Here is a 16,983-nt window from a genome sequence, read left to right on the forward strand (position 1 = left end):
CATCAGACACTGAAGAGAACAGAAGCATGAGGCCTGAGCAAGGACTATCCTTCTCTCTCTCTCCAGGTCTCCATGGGTGAGGGGCAGAGGGAGGCTGTGTTACTGTTCAGATCATATTCACTCCATGGGACTCCCTGCCCCATTGATGTTCGGCTTGATGCATGACTGGCTTTAGCCAACAGAACGTGAGTGGACGAGAGGTGAGCAGGGCTTTAGAAGTGTCTGTTTTTCTCGGTCCTTTGCAATCCTGATTTCTGCTATGAGGAGAGTCTTGTCTGGTCACCACTGGTCACAGAAAGATGAGACACAGGGACCTAAGCCCAACAGGCAGCCTACGCAGAACTACCCCAGCTGATCTATCGCCCCAGAGCAAGAAATACATGTCTGTGGTTACAAGTCTCTGAAATCTTGAGGTGTTTGTGACATTACTAGAGGAAAACCTGACTTGTACAGTGTGAGCTGTGGGTCTGACACGGTGAAATGGGCTCTTTTAAGATCGGCACGCCTCCAGTGCCTCCTTAACCACCGTGCTCAAATCATAAAAGGACAAAAGGGATGAAAAACAATGCCTATTTTAGCCAGATCAAAGAGGAACTTGGTGGCTATACTGGGGTCATTTTCCCAAAGCAAGGTAAGTCGAGAGTTATATATTAAATGTCTTAAATATCGATTGTTAGATAAAGCTGCACAGAATCAATCAGAAAGAAAGGGCCAGGGAATTTCACTGGGGCAAAGGGCAGGGTATACAAAGTCAGGGATATTGAGATTTGATTAGTTCAAAGAATTTTTACAAAATCGGTCACGGCAACAGCCTGCCAACAGTTGATGGGGCACTGAGAGGGAAGTGCTGAAGGTCTGGATTGGTCAATACATTCGCCCTGCCCCTTCTCCCTCTGTCCCTTCTTCTAGCAGGAATGCCATTCCAAGCTTTGGGACCAGGAACAAAGCATCAGAGACAAGAGATAAAAGGAGAAATGTCTGTTGTTTAATAGTGCCCCTGCCAAGTTTTCATGGCATCTACCAAATAGGCCGGTGCTCTGGGGCCCGGAAACAGCAATGTCAGGGAAACCCAGGGAAACCCAGGCTGTTCATAGTCCCACGCCCCACACAGGCTGAACGACAGGCATAGGACCCTTTTCCCCGCATCACTGCTGTCTGCTTTTTGGCTTTAGGCGGATTCTACCATTCACCAGATTAGCCCTTCCATGTATATGGGGAAACTCAGCAATTTCAAGAATTCTGCTTTTTAAAGAGTCCATGAGACCTACAAAACAGGATTCAATTTAGCTACTTCAGAAGTCAGACAAGAAGACCAACTACACTTATCCTTCTTGCTAAGTTGCTGATACCCTAAGAAGCTTACCGAATGCAATTTTCTGAATTTATTTTGTACTCAGCCTTTGGAAGGAATCTAAATCGGAATCAGGGGTATAAGACCAGAGTCTCCGGTGCGTTCCACTCACTTCTGCAGCTGTGTCTCTTCAGTGATGTAGTCCCTAACCTGGCATCATCTTCTTCTTCTGAAACATGGATAGCCGAGCCTGAGTGAGTCACGTCATAGATAAAGCCTGCCTCTTGGAATCCAGCCATGTCCCAAGAAGACAGGACATAAGAGACTCAGACAGGCAAACCCACCTCATGAGAAAGGGAGCCCACCTTCAGATCTTGCAAGAAAAAGGCGAAACCCAGGAGAGAGTAGCTGAGTGGCTGTGACACAGAGGACAATTCTACAGCAGAGGACAGATGGATCTTCTCTTGCAGCCATCATTCATTATCTGGAGGCCGTGGGCCTTTCCTTCCTCTACACCCTCGCCTGGGGAGGAATTCCTCTGCTCACAGTGACTTTTCTCCCTTCACTCTGCAGGGCCCAGCTCAAATGTCACCTCCCTGGAGGCCTCTTGAACCACCGCCTTACCTCCAAGTAGGCAGAGTGAGGCACAGCCTTCTTTGTTTAGACCTTTATCATAACATTTTGCACATGGTGGATTAATAATTTACACATTTGTTGCATGTTTCACACTGTGAGCTACTGTAAGGCCAAGAATTCCAGCTATTATTCATGCATATATCTCCAGGCTCAGAACCAGCTCTGGCCCAGATTGACTACACACACATAAAATATTTTCAAAATGGGAACCTACCCTAATTTAGAATGAAATGGGAAATTCTTTGTTTTAAGAAACAAATAAATGCCCCCCCCCCCAATTATTCTATCCACTTTTACTTCACATAATTCTGGAAATGATTTGGGATAAGAAAAAAATAGTTGATTTTTAAAATAAAAACTTACTAGTTTGGATTGATTGGGAGGTCAGCCTTGATTAGCAAAAAGCCAGAATTAGAAAATATTGTAAAGATAATTTAAAACTTTCAAATAAATCAGCTGTAACTTAAAATAAGCCAACAATATGACAATGACAGTGCATGGGTACTTCTTAAAAGAACAGATACAAATAATTTAAAGCAATCTATCAATTGTCCATTTACGTGGATTAAAATTGTCCTAGACAATCTTGCTGTTGCAATTTGTTTAAGAAACCCTGCCTTATTTTTTCTTGTTGGGGGGGTGGGGGAACCTCTTTGGAATTGGATTAATCATAATCTTCGGTTCCTGACACCCTTTCATCATTGATCCATGCATGGCCTGCTTTCATTGATTTACTTAGTAATTTTTAAATAATTTAATGAGCGCTCACAAAACCACTAACCAAAACAAAAGCCAGAGAATAACATACATCTTATCGTTTGTTACCTCCCATGGAGCCCAATCCCTGCCTCTGCAGCCCGAGTAAAGTCCCATCGCAAATCCCATAGTCATTGGCCCCTGCCTGTCCTTACTGTACAAATTTTATTGCATCGAGCTATATTCCTAAAACCATATTTTTATTTTAGTTGTTTTAACTCTATTAAAAGGACTTCATGCCATAGGTAGTATTTGAGGATCTGCTTTTATTCACTGATTATATTTCCAAGATTTAGCCACATCTTTGGGTTCCCGGTGGCTCATCTCTTTGTGGCTTAAGATTCCATTTTGGGACTATTACCCATCCACTCTCTCACTGATGGCATGTGAGTCTCCAGCATTTTGTTATTGTTTACAGTGCAATTCTGAAAATTCTTGCTCATGTACAAGAGCCTCTCTTGAATAGTACACCTATGGTGTACACCTGAGTCAAAGACTAAGTAAATATTCAGCTTTAGAAGGTAATGCTAACCTGTCTTCTGATGTGGTTGTGCCCATTTACTCTCTCACCACCCACATACGAGGTATCTCATGGACCCACATCTTGAGCACTTGGCACTGTCAGATTTAACAGTCACCGTTCGTGATCAGTCTAGAACTAGCTGAAGTCATCAGCATTTACACATTGGTACAACCTAAATTAATCCGTGAAATCAGAAAATGCACAGGATTATAAAAATAACCTGCTGTAAAAAAATTAGAAATATAGAAAAGCACTGAAACAAAAATAACAGCTATAATTTATCAAGGTTTAATATTCATTACAATGAAGGAATATTTCCCCTATTATAAGGGCAGCCTATGATTGCAATTTATTTAAAATCTCTTGGGAGCACTCCTTCCAGAACTACTAGTGTTCTCACTGGTCAGCTTAGCATGGCCAAGGTGTCACTGCATTGTCCCAGGTGCCCAGGAAACAGCAAGATTCTAGCTAAGTATCAGAATTAAAAACTGAAGATGTGTTTTGAAATTCATAACGTCTCCCTTATGGGAGGTTCATGTTCTGTACAGTGGTTTCAATCTATGCCTCTTTTGATCTGGGAGGAAGGAAGGGACTGGAAGTTCTTATTAAACACTTAATAAAAGCAGTTCTTTTATTTTAAATCCATTTTCAGAAACTCCTTTGTAGCAATGCACTTCCTTTCAGCAGCAAGATGCCATTAAGAAAAGCAAAAACGGTCTGCAGAATAACAAGGACACCATAGCCAGGCTGTGGGTAATTGAATGAAGATGCTCCCCAAGGCACAGAGACTCAATTTCTAAGGGCACAGTGTATTTTACATCCACTAGAAAAAGAAAGTCAGTAAATCGGCCCAGCATGTACAGAGAGTGTGCTCACAGCACATCTTCTGGTGACTGAAATTCAAATTTATGGACATCTCACTGTGGGCCAGGCACTGAGCATTCAGAGAGGACACAGCACCTGCTTTCCATGGTTATCGCCATCTGCCTGGGAAGACACACAAGTCAAGCGACTATGAAATAAGGAAGAATGGAGTAAGTACTATTATTAGGCACCTCAGGGGGAGCAAAAACCTGATATGGACTTAGGGTCTCTCCATGGTCCTCATGGAAACGGTGTGGGATTTGAACAGGGCTCTCATGGGTGATTAGAATATCTGTAGGAAAAGTAAGGCAATTCTGGGCAGCAGGGAGAAGTACTTAATGCACTCAGAGAGTTAGCCAGTTGCTCACTTAAACATTTATTAAGCATAGACTATGTTGCAGGACCGCCCCAGGCACTGGGTAAGCAGAGATGAAAGAAACCAACAGTGAAGCTCCTGAAAGGCCTTTCTGAGGAGTTACCACGGAAGCAGGAGTTTGAAGGATGAGACTGAACCAGTCATTCCAAAGGCAGTGGGCAGAATTTTACAGAGAGAAAGAAGGGCACAAGCTAAACTTTAGGGTGGGACAGCCCTTGGAATAGCCTTGGTGGTGAGAGGAGGCTGGGGGGCACACAGGGACATGTCAAGCCAAAGGGCCAAAGGTGCCATTCAATGGGTAGAGGTGAGATCACCTGCCATGAGGAACATGAAATCTACAAAACATCAGAATCTTTGAGGGGGATGCTTTGTGACGAGTTTGGGGTGCTTTGGGATGGGGAGAACAAGGAAGCATGGTCCCACATACATCTGTGAAAGGTCACTCTGGGGGAAGGGGACTGCAAGGCCGAGACACGAGGTGACGACAGTGGTTCAGGGAACAGACGATGAGGACTCGCACTGTGCTTGTGGTGGTGAAGACAGAGTGGGCGGATTCAAATGTATTTTTTATACCATTTCTTCTTGTGGTAAAAAACATACCTCCATACTGTTTTCTATAGTAGCTGCCACATTTTACATTCCCACCAACAGAACACAAGGGTTCTGACTGCTTCATATTTTTGCCAACACTTGTTATGTCCTGTCTTTTTGATAGTGGCCATCTTAATCGGTGTGAGGGGATACCCATCTCCTTGTGGTTTTGATTTGCATTTCCCTGCTGGTTAGTGATGTTGAGCATCTTCTCTGGTGCCTGTTGGCTATCTGCATATCTTCTCTGAAGAATGTCTATTCAAGTCCCTTGACCATTTTCAAATCCGATTATTTGTTGTTGTTGTTGTTGTTAGGTTCTAGGAGTTCTTTACATATTCTAAATATTAGCCCCTTATAAGATATATGGTCTGAAAATATTTTCTCCCATTCTATAGGTTGACTTTTTACTCTGTTGACTGTTTCCCTTGCCTTGCAGAAGTCTAAATGTGATGTAGTCCCACTTCCATAATTTTGCTTTCGTTACCTGGCTTCTAGTGTCATATTCAGGAAATCCTTGCCAAATCCAATGCCATCAAGCTTTTCCTAGGAGTTTTATACTTTCACGTCTTATGTTTTGGGTTTTTAATTCATTTTGAGTTAACTTTTTTTTTTTAATCTTAAGTTAACTTTTGTATATGGTGTAAGAGAAGAGTCCAACTTCATTCTTTGGCATGTGGATATCCAGTTTTCCCAGCACCATTTGTTAAAGAGACTATCCTTTCCCCCAATATGTAGCCCTGGCACTCCTGTCAAAGATCATTTGACCTACATGTCAGGGTTTATTTCTGGGCTATTTTATTCCATTAGCCTGTGTGTGTCTCTGTCTTTATGCCAGTACCTCACTGTTTTGATGACTGTAGCATTGTGATGTTTTGAAATTAGGAAGTGTGTGGCCTTTGGCTTTGTTTTGATTCCTCAAAATTGCTCCAGCTTTTTGGGGTCCTTTGAGATTCCATATGAATTTAGGATTTTTTTTCCTATTTCTGTAAAAAATACCACCAGAATTTTGATAGGGATTACACTGAATCTATAGATTGCTTTGGGTAGTATGGACATTTTAACAATATTAGTTCTTCCAATCCATGAACACAGGATGTGTTCCATTTATTTGTCTTCTTTAATTTCTTCCAGCAATATTTTGCAATTTTCAGTATACAAGTCTTTCACCTCCTGAGTTAAACTTATTCCTAAGTATTTCATTCTTTTTGATGCTATTATAAATGGGATTGTTTTCTTAATTTCCTTCTTGAATTATTCATTGTTAGTATATAGATATGCAACTGATTTTTGAGTATTGAATTTGTATCCTACAACTCTGTTAAATTTGTTTATTAGTTCTAACAGGATTTCGGTGTAATCTTTAGGGTTTTCTACATATAATATCATGTCACCTATGAACAGACATAATTTTACTTCTTCCTTTGCAATTTGGAGGACTTTTATTTTTTTTTTTCTTGCCTAATTGCTGTGGTTAGGACTTCCAGTATTATGCTGAATAGAGGTGACAAGAGAGGGTACCCTTGCCTTGTTCCTGATCTTAGAGGGAAAGCTTTCAGTTTTCACCACTGAGTATGATATTAGTTGCAAGCTTTTCATACATGGCCTTTATTATGTTGAGGTAATTTCCTTCTTTTCCTAGTTTGCTGAGTGTTGTTGTTGTTTTATCATGAAAAGGTGTTAAATTTTGTCAAATGTCTTTTCTGCATCTATTGAGATCATCATGTGGTTTTTGTTCTTCATTCTGTTAATGTGGAGTATATTACAATGACTGATTGAGGAGGGAAATGGGGAAACTCAAGAGTTGGGATTTAGATATTTTAGACTAGAGATTCCTGGAAGAGTCCCATGCAGAGATGTTTGGTGGGTAGCTGCACCTACAGATTCCGAGGTTAGAGATGCCTGAGCTAGAGCAGAGGAGAAGAAGGCAAGGGTACATTTAGAGAAAAGAGAAGAAGGTATGGTAGCTGGAGCATGGTGTTCACCAAGAGACAAGATGGAAAATAAACCCAGAATGCCTTCCTAGAGCTAGATCATGGTGCCAAGCTTGAAAACTTGGATTTTATTCTCTGTAAACTAATTACAGAAAGGTTCCTTTTTTCCCTTTGCATGATAGAGATGTTTATTCATGACTTTATTTCTAACTTAAAAAGTAATATATGTCCATTGTGAAAAAACTGAAAATAAGGAATGGTAGAAGAATAAAATACCAAGCATCTGTAATTTTACCATCCACCTATAATTACCACTAACACTATAGCCTATTTCCTTGTAAGGATTTTTTTTCTTACTTTTCATACTACCCATATTTTGTATATTTTAAATTATACTATATGTAATAATTCTATATCCTACTTTTTTCACTTAATATTTTATAATAAACATTTGGCTATATGATGAAAAATTCTCTGTTAAACATAATTTTAATTACAATGTAATATTATATTGGATAGATATAAAATAACTTGACATTCAATTATTGTGGACATTTAGGTTTTTAAAATTTTCTATAATGGGGCACCTGGGTGTCTCAGTTGGTTAAGCGTTGACTCTTGATTTCAGCTCAGGTCATGATCTCAAGGTCATGAGGTTGAGCCCCACAGAGGGCTCCAAGCTAAGCATGGAGCCTGCTTAAGATTCTCTCTCCCTCTCCCTCTACCCCTCCCTCCCCACTTGCTCTCTCTCAAATAAATAAATAAATAAATAAATAAATAAATAAAATTTTCTGTAAAATGTAGACCTATTATAAATATTCCTATGAATACCTCCTTACTCCATTTCCAAAATGAGAATTTGGAGGTAAAAGGGCATGAACATTTAAGGATTTCTGATACCACTGATAAATTATTTTTATAAAGGCTAGACCAATTTATATTCCTACTGTATGAGACTGCTCATTCACTGCATCTTTACTATTAATAAGCATTATGGCTTTAAAAATATTTTAAAATTTTATAGATGAAAAATAATTTATCTGTCATTGAAATTTTCATACTGTTTTCATGAAACTACGAAGTAGAAACCAGAGTCTCACAAAACTCCATTCTAGTAAATTCAAACCATGCCATTGAAGTGTTCAATTTTGAGTTTAAATAAAGAATAAGAAAAAATTTCTAGTAAGACTAGTCCAAAGCAGCAGAAAAGACCTTATTTCTGGCAGTCTAAACTGGGTATCGAAGCTACCAAGGGCAGCCCAACAAAGTCACGCTAAGCATCAAGCCACCCAACATCCTAGAGATAGTTCCCTAAGGACTCATCCTAACTTGTTAGCTTTCTGTATACAGCAGAGAGGAAAAGATTAATGTGGCAAATTAAGCAAGTTACAGTCTCTCTTCTCTCCCTACCATTGATGAAGAGCTGAACTATAACCCAAAAGTCATTTGTTTTCTATTCAAAAGTCACCTGGAAGCAAAATCACTCAAGCTCCAGTATCATATAAAATAGCTGCATAGGCACAAGTGTTTGGAGTTAAACATAGTGCCTGATGGGGGGTGGGGGCAGGCACTGGGAAGAGTCAAAGGGTAGTCCCCTTCCTTCTTATGATGAATCTTAATCTAGGCCCATGAAAATTGGGATCAAGTAAAATCTATATTTTCACGCAGGCTGAGGCCTATCAGGGTTGGTTTGGACGGAGATGACCTAGGTGTGGCCACCAGAGTGCTGTAACAGAGGTGGCGTACAGAAACCACCTCTGCGTGCATGTGCAGAGGTTTCAAATGGGCGGCCCTGCATGCTTGTGTCCCTTCATGATCTCATCTCAGAGAAAGCTCTGGACTGGTGGTCTTACAAATTTGAAAATTGGATGTTAATGCGCTCAAAGAGGATTTGCCTCTTGAGAGCGTTAACCAAGCAGAGCTGTACAGACCAGAATGCCAGTTTCTTATGCACATTCTCTATTTGCAAGTAGACTTACAGGAGAAATCAAATGATTATCAGAAGGTTTGACAAGAAGCACAGGACCTGAACAAGGGAAGGCAGAGGGATGACGTGAGGGGTCTTCTCCACCACGGTTACCGAAGACCTTTGTGCAACTGCCTGGAGTGGCCTTCATCTCCTCTATTTCTCCTCATCCTTCGGAGCTCAGCTCAAATATCCCCTCCCCAAGGAAGCTTCCCCAACTCCCCCGGATGGGTTTCCCACCCCCACTTACACATTTTTATCCACCTTGCATTTTCCTTTAAGCACAACGGCAATTTTAATTAAAAGGTTTTATGTGCTCTGTTGTTTCCGATCTTTCAGATCCCTGGGAACAGAAGCCATGTCTGCCTTATTCACCACCTTACTCTTGATCTCGAGTGCACATAGTACATAGCAAGTGTTCCAGTATTTGTGGAAGGGAGGGAAGGGGGGAAGGATAAGAGAGCATGAAGACTGCAGGTCTACTGCGGGAACGGCCTTTCAATGGGACTTCGAGTCCCTTAGCCAAGATTCTCTTTCCCTTTGACAATGTCAGAAACGAGCACTGCCAAATCTGCCCTCCTCTCTCTCCCTCATTTTGTGTTTCTACTGCTGGCCAACTATCCTTTTTTTAAAAATATTTTTATTGTTATGTTAATCACCATACATTACATCATTAGCTTTTGATGTAGTGTTCCATGATTCATTGTTTGTTCATAACACCCAGTGCTCCACGCAGAATGTGCCCTCTTTAATACCCATCACCAGGCTAACCCATCCCCCCACTCCCCTCCCCTCTAGAACCCTCAGTTTGCTTTTCAGAGTCCATCGTCTCTCATGGTTCGTCTCCCCGTCCGACTTACTCCCCTTCATTCTTCCCCTCCTGCTATCTTCTTTTTCTTCTTTCTTAACATATGTTGCATTATTTGCTTCAGAAGTACAGATCTGTGATTCAACAGTCTTGCATGATTCAACAGTCTTGCACAATTCACAGCACTCACCATAGCACATACCCTACCCAATGTCTATCACCCAGCCACCCCATCCCTCCCACCCCCCACCACTCCAGCAACACTCAGTTTGTTTCCTGAGATTAAGAATTCCTCATATCAGTGAGGTGATATGATACATGTCTTTCTCTGATTGACTTATTTCACTCAGCATAACACCCTCCAGTTCCATCCACGTCGTTGCAAATGGCAAGATCTCATTCCTTTTGATGGCTGCATAATATTCCATTGTGTATATATACCATGTCTTCTTTATCCATTCATCTGTCGATGGACATCTTGGCTCTTTCCACAGTTTGGCTATTGTGGACATTGCTGCTATAAACATTGGGGTGCACGTACCCCTTCGGATCCCTACATTTGTATCTTTGGGGTAAATACCCAGAAGTGCAATTGCTGGATTGTATGGTAGCTCTATTTTCAACTGTTTGAGGAACCTCCATACTGTTTTCCAGAGTGGCTGCACCAGCTTGCATTCCCACCAACAGTGGAGGAGGGTTCCCCTTTCTCTGCATCCCCACCAACATCTGTCGTTTCCTGACGTGTTAATTTTAGCCATTCTGACGGGTGTGAGGTGGTATCTCATTGAGGTTTTGATTTGGATTTCCCTGATGCCGAGCGATGTTGAGCACTTTTTCATGTGTCTGTTGGCCATTTGGATGTCTTCTTTGGAAAAATGTCTGTTCATGTCTTCTGCCCATTTCTTGATTGGATTATTTGTTCTTTGGGTGTTGAGTTTGATAAGTTCTTTATAGATTTTGGATACTAGCCCTTTATCTGATATGTCATTTGCAAATATTTTCTCCCATTCTGTCGGTTGTCTTTTGGTTTTGTGGACTGTTTCTTTTGCTGGGCAAAAGCTTTTTATCTTGATGAAATCCCAATAGTTCATTTTTGCCCTTGCTTCCCTTGCCTTTGGCGATGTTTCTAGGAAGAAGTTGCTGTGGCTGAGGTTGAAGAGGTTGCTGCCTGTGTTCTCCTTTAGGATTTTGATGGACTCCTGTCTCACGTTTAGGTCTTTCAACCATTTGGAGTCTATTTTTGTGTGTGGTGTAAGGAAATGGTCCAGTTTCATTCTTCTGCATGTGGCTGTCCAATTTTCCCAACACCATTTGTTGAAGAGACTGTCTTTTTGCCATTGGACATTCTTTCCTGCTTTGTCAAAGATGAGTTGACCATAGAGTTGAGGGTCCATTTCTGGGCTCTCGATTCTGTTCCATTGATCTATGCGTCTGTTTTTGTGCCAGTACCATACTGTCTTGATGATGACAGCTTTGTAATAGAGCTGGAAGTCCGGAATTGTGATGCCGCCAGCTTTGCTTTTCTTTTTCGACATTCCTCTGGCTATTCGGGGTCTCTTCTGGTTCCATACAAATTTTAGGATTATTTGTTCCATTTCTTTGAAAAAAGTGGATGGTATTTTGATGGGGATTGCATTGAATGTGTAGATTGCTCTAGGTAGCATTGACATCTTCACAATGTTTGTTCTTCCAATCCATGAGCATGGAACGTTTTCCATTTCTTTGTGTCTTCTTCAATTTCTTTCATGAGTATTTTATAGTTTTCTGAGTACAGATCCTTTGTCTCTTTGGTTAAATTTATTCCTAGGTATCTTATGGTTTTGGGTGCAATTGTAAATGGGATCGACTCCTTGATTTGTCTCTCTTCTGTCTTGTTGTTGGTGTATAGGAATGCCACTGATTTCTGTGCATTGATTTTATAGCCAACCATCCTTTTAACACTCACTTTGTTGTTTCCGTTTTTTTTTTTAATAATTTCTAAAAAACTTATTTATTTGAGAGAGAGAGAGAGAAAGAGCACAAGCAGGGGGAGCAGCAGAGGGAAAGGGAGAAGCAGACTCCCCGCCGAGCAGGGCTCAATCCCAGGACCCTGAGATCATGACCTGAGCCGAAGGCAGACGCCCAACCGACGGAGCCACGTAGGCGCCCCATTAATACTCACTTTGGTTATGCAATAACTGTGGTCAGGTTACAGTGGAATCCGACTGGCTACAGTGCCATTCTGTTGCTGAAGCAGCTTTGTACACCCCTGACCTAATCGATTTTATGGTCACCTATAATTACATTTCAAGGAATAGCCATACTTCCAAGTTCTCGGGGTTACCACACTGTCAAGCCCCTGTAATCAGCACACTGCTACCCAGGGTTAAGGAAAGGGATGCTCCAGGATGCACCACAGTCATAGAAGAAATAAGACAACGATGTGTGCATGTGGCTGAAGCCTGCTCATACTTCATACACACAGAAGCTGGAGACGACATTCTTACATGCTTCGGCTATTTTCTCAAATATGATATTAATTTTGATAATTAAAAACAGAACAAGCAGTGGCCTGGGAGTCTGGGTGAGATCTCTATTGTTGTGATCTTAGCTCTGACACGAACTTGGCTGTCAGCAGTCTTATTCCGTGCTGGCTTCTGTTGAATAAAGGAGTTCAGCTAGAAGACCCGACAGCACCTTCCACTCTTGACATTACATTATCCAAGTTCATCTAAGAACTTGTCCCCAACTTCATAAGCACCCCAAAGATCAAACCTGCTGCTGGCACTGACCAACACACACTCGGGAGTCTGGCATAAGCATCTCCAAAGAATTATGGTGACGTCTTAGGATTTCCATGATTGCAAATGAAATCATTCAAGAGACAAGCAGATGTCCCTGGGACCTGACACCAGCTAACACAAGATTCTCTGACACACAGATCTTCTTGACACTATTAAGCACAGGATGGAGGGCTGAGATGCCTGAAAATCTGGCTACCACCCAGTTCTGTGGCCCCTCTTCTTTCCATTTTCCCCAGCAGCAGGGTGCTTGTGGAAATTATTTTCTGTATGTAAAATAGTCAATCATGATAAAATGTTTCCATAAGCATATAACTTTTACAATCTGCAAAAAGCACTTCCCGTCTCTATTCTCAATGCTGGGAGGTCAACTTCCTTCACCTCAGCCCCACAACGCACAGATCCTGTCACTAGTGTTAAATTACTCTCTCAAACAGGCGTTTGGCTATAGTACAAACAAACTCATTATTAATCAGTTTATAACCCAAAAATCACCTCAGTTTTAATTAGCTGGAATGTTAAATTCGAAGTCATGTGTAGGTTTAAACATCCTACAAACAAACCGTCCTTAGAAAACACGCATCTCTGAGAACTTTCCCTATCTGAAAGGAAATTACCAAAAAGAATAAAGACAGCCCATGAAGGGGTCTGCCCTCCAGGGACACGTATTTGTTTCTCCTGCAGCGACTGTGAACAGACTTCACACAAAAGTGCGAATTCCATAGATTTCTTCCATTTAGCTCAAATAGGATGTTTACAAAAGAAAAAGAGAAAAACACCCAACACCCCTTCAGATACAGAGATTGTATCTGAAGATGGGACTGGGAACGGTGTACTACTTGCCTTGAGTAGTAAGACTCCACCCCCAGGGCCTCTCGCACACTGGCGATGTGCTGCTCGAGGGCTGAGCTGGTGGCTGTTGGAAGAGCCGCGCTGCCGCCGGCCTGGAAGTCACTGGAGTTTTCTGCCGCATTATCACCCAGGTAGTGTTCGTGAAACTTCAGAATTCCTGAAACCAGACAGGCACAGCCAACATTATGCAAGACCAGGGCTGTGGGAGGGAGGGCTGGAGACAGGCAATAGTGCTCTTGGGCAAGCATGCCATCCAAACTGTGTGAAGAAATCCTGAAATCCGAGGTCTCGAGAGGGCTTTCCAGAATTTGGTCAGTACCCATTTCTACAGCTTTCATCGTCAGGTTTGGTGCTTGAAACCAGGGAATTCAAGATAAGGCTTCTGCTCTTGACACTATATTCAGAAGCTCATGGAATGAAGACTACTTCATATGTATTTCCAAACAGATGCTTCTCAGAAGCAACTACTAGGGAAAGTTTTCTTTCCCGAATGGTACATGAGCATGCCAAGGTATGTTCTCCCCAGAAACTGAAATCCTGAACAAAAATATAACTAGCCAAGTAGAAATTGTGTTACTCAAAGACCTTTTATTTCACAAAAGCTAGTCAAAAATAAATATGTCGTCGGGGCACCTGGGTGGCTCAGATGGGTTAGGTGTCTGCCTTTGGCTCAGGTCATGATCCCAGGGTCATGGGATCGAGCCCCACATCGGGCTCCTGGCTCAGTGGGGAGCCTGCTTCTCCCTCTGCCTCTCTCCCTGCTCATGCTTTCTCTCTCTGTATCTCTGTGTCTCAAATGAATAAATAAAATCTTTAAATAAATAAATAAATAAATACGTCATCATAAAAAGGCCAGATAAAAGTATTTCAAACCATTTTTAAATAAAACTAACTGGCCAACCATCATTAATGGATTAAAGGAGCAAAAAATTATGGCTGCATGAAACTGAAGCAATACATAGTGGTTTTCTGGCAATAAACATAGGACATATTCTCAAATGGTAATGAGGTGTGTCAGCCCTGGAAAAGGCTGGTCCTCTCTGATTGGATTAGAGCCCCAGTGAAAGCTTCAGAGTCTCATTAAGAGCAAAGAGGACGGGAAAGAGAAACAATGGGAGCCTCATTATACATGGCTCATTATTACAGGGATTTGGACATACCACCTGTCAAATCATGTCCCCAAAACATAACAGTGACAGAGAGAAAGAGCTTGATACCTCCATCATCAGCCATGTCCTCCTAGGCTTCAGGCCCCTCTGGGGGACGGGGCATATACAGGGATTCATTCCACTGCAGCTGACACTCACCAAGTCACCATGAACATCACAACTAAAACCTTCAGCATAAAAAGGTCAGAGATAAGAATGTTCTTTATGGAAAGTCCATAAAAAACAAGGAATTAAGGGGAAAAGATTATAAAAAATAATGCCAAGCCACTGAATGTACAGGTGTGAGTGCTCAGAACCCAAGAGGCATCTGAGAGTTGTCATCCAGCCATCATTTTTTTTTTTTTAAATCAAAGGGACAGAAACACAATCAAGAAAATCTTGTCAATTCTCCCTGGCAGTTGAACTTTGAAATTCAAGAAGCCCATTCTTCAAGATTCCCAATTATAAGATCCACTTCCCCAGTCAATAAACTCTAATTGGATCTGGTGTGTCTCCAACATGGTAAAGCCATCAGCATTTTATTATGCAAAAAATATGGCCCTAACAGCTAATTAGTGGTTCTGTATTTAGTGAAACAGTTACAGCCTGAGCGTTTAATGCCGATTTAATCAAAGGGGATTTTTACTTCGGAAATAGCTTTACAACAGAACTGGTTAAAATGGGTTCTGCTAAACTCGGAAATTTCAAGCATAAGACTTCATTTATATACTGTGATAAGAGTTGCCATTATCATTTTAGTCTCTCTAACTTTACCATGACAAAGGGTCACAATTATTAAATCATATCTAGAAAGAACTCGTTAGGACTTACAGTCATCGCTTTATTAGCTAATGAACAACAGCTGCCTAAAAATAGGGCTGCTGGTGAAATTAATCCTCCTGCTCTTCATGTTCCTTGAAAAACGCTTCCACATTCACCAGTGAGGAGCAGCAATTTCTTGGGGGAATGAGAAAGCTGGGCTGTCTTATTAATTGAATGCCCCACCACAGAACATCCGCCGTGGCTGAGGTTTTACTGAAAGCCGACACCAGCTCCTTAGTCTGATCTACAGTAATGCACCTCTTCTACCTCTACTCATTAGACTTTCACAGTCTAGTGTCTTAATTGCCCAGTTCCCATAGAGAGAGGTCTTACCTGCCCCAGGAGCAAGCAGCCAGCTATACAGGTAGCCTGCGGCCAGGGAATAGTAAAGCACTAGTCCCCTCTGGCCATTAACCATCTCTAAGATCTGATCAATAGTGACTGGGGAGTAGGGGTCAGAGTCCTGTTGTCCTGTTTGTCGTTCTACCAGAAGATCGGCAAATGCCCGCGTCCGTCCTCTTTCCGCCACCGCTAGGGCTTCATCGTGATGGCCTAGGAAACAAAAGCCACACGGTGAGGAGTCCCTGTGGGAGTGTGTTTACCCACAGAGGACCATCAGGTACAGAGATCCTGGGCAGAAACCTCACTGTCTCTGCACTCCTCTGTGAGGCACAGTCTCCGTTTTGCAACCAACCGCCTGCCTCAGATGATGGGTGCAGTGCCACGCCACTCATAAAACCCCACATTTTCAGAGTCCCCCCACCACCCTAAGCCATCGGGCTTTCCCCCGTCGACAGCCATACCCAAGAGAGCCAACTTTGTTCAGAGGCTGGTCCTCAGCCCTGCCCGTTCTCCGATCCACATCCTGAGTTGCTCCCTGGCCTCCTGGCATCTGACCCCATTCACTTTAGTTATTTGGACCTAACGCTTTGCATGCTGGTTACCCTCTCACTTCTCTGCTCAACTCTGATTCTGACTTGGCCTTGGCAGATAAGCCTACAGGACCCGGCTCCTGACGTCTTCCTCTCTTTCTTCGATGCAGCCCCTCTATGCATTGCACTGTCCAGCCCCACTAGACAGTGTGAGGCACACCCCTCCCCAAGTGACACCTCTGTGCCTTTACACCTGCCAGTCCCTCTGCTGAGTGTGTCCTATTCCCTTTCATTGACCTTGGCTCAAAAGGAGGGTCCTAACAGTCACCCTGCCTATCTCAAAGGGCTACTGTAAAGATTAACAGAGGTGCTGTGTGTGAGGATGCCTGAAAGGGTTATTCAAAGTACCACATACGTAACAGGTGATGTTATTGTTAGGGCTGAGACCTCACTCCATTCCTAGGCTCCCACACATTCGCTTCTCTTTTCTTCCAGTCCCCACGGGCAAAGGGTTTAAACCTCTGAAGTCTTTAGTTCTTTGAAACTGCTTCTCTCTTTCAAAGTTTTTCCCCAGTCTTTCAGTCCAATTCCTGATCCCACTTTCCCTAAGAGACTAGTCTGTTATCTAGCTTAAAAGCTAAATGCATACACATGAGGGCACCAAAAATATAAAGCAACATACTTTCAAATGAGGATTGTTTAGAGGGTTGAGAAAGAATACAATGCAGAGGATTTGCTCGCATCATAAATACAGATAGGGAAGATTT

The 16,983-nt window shown here is 42.2% G+C and overlaps 1 protein-coding gene across 5 annotated transcripts in view; it reads right to left on the reverse strand.

Annotated features, from left to right (window-relative positions):
* The window catches only part of TTC28 (tetratricopeptide repeat domain 28), a 659,289-nt gene that overhangs the window by 92,851 nt on the left and 549,455 nt on the right, over positions 1 to 16,983 (reverse strand). For all 5 annotated transcript variants that reach the window (XM_027575252.2, XM_027575251.2, XM_027575253.2 and 2 more), the window contains 2 exons: positions 15,678 to 15,896; positions 13,366 to 13,531 (listed from right to left, as the gene is read on the reverse strand). In XM_027575252.2, the coding sequence (XP_027431053.1) occupies positions 13,366 to 13,531; positions 15,678 to 15,896 (385 nt within the window). The remainder of the gene's footprint in view (positions 1 to 13,365; positions 13,532 to 15,677; positions 15,897 to 16,983) is intronic.

This window comes from Zalophus californianus, chromosome 14 (assembly GCF_009762305.2).
Source record: "Zalophus californianus isolate mZalCal1 chromosome 14, mZalCal1.pri.v2, whole genome shotgun sequence".
Classification (NCBI taxonomy): domain Eukaryota; kingdom Metazoa; phylum Chordata; class Mammalia; order Carnivora; family Otariidae; genus Zalophus; species Zalophus californianus.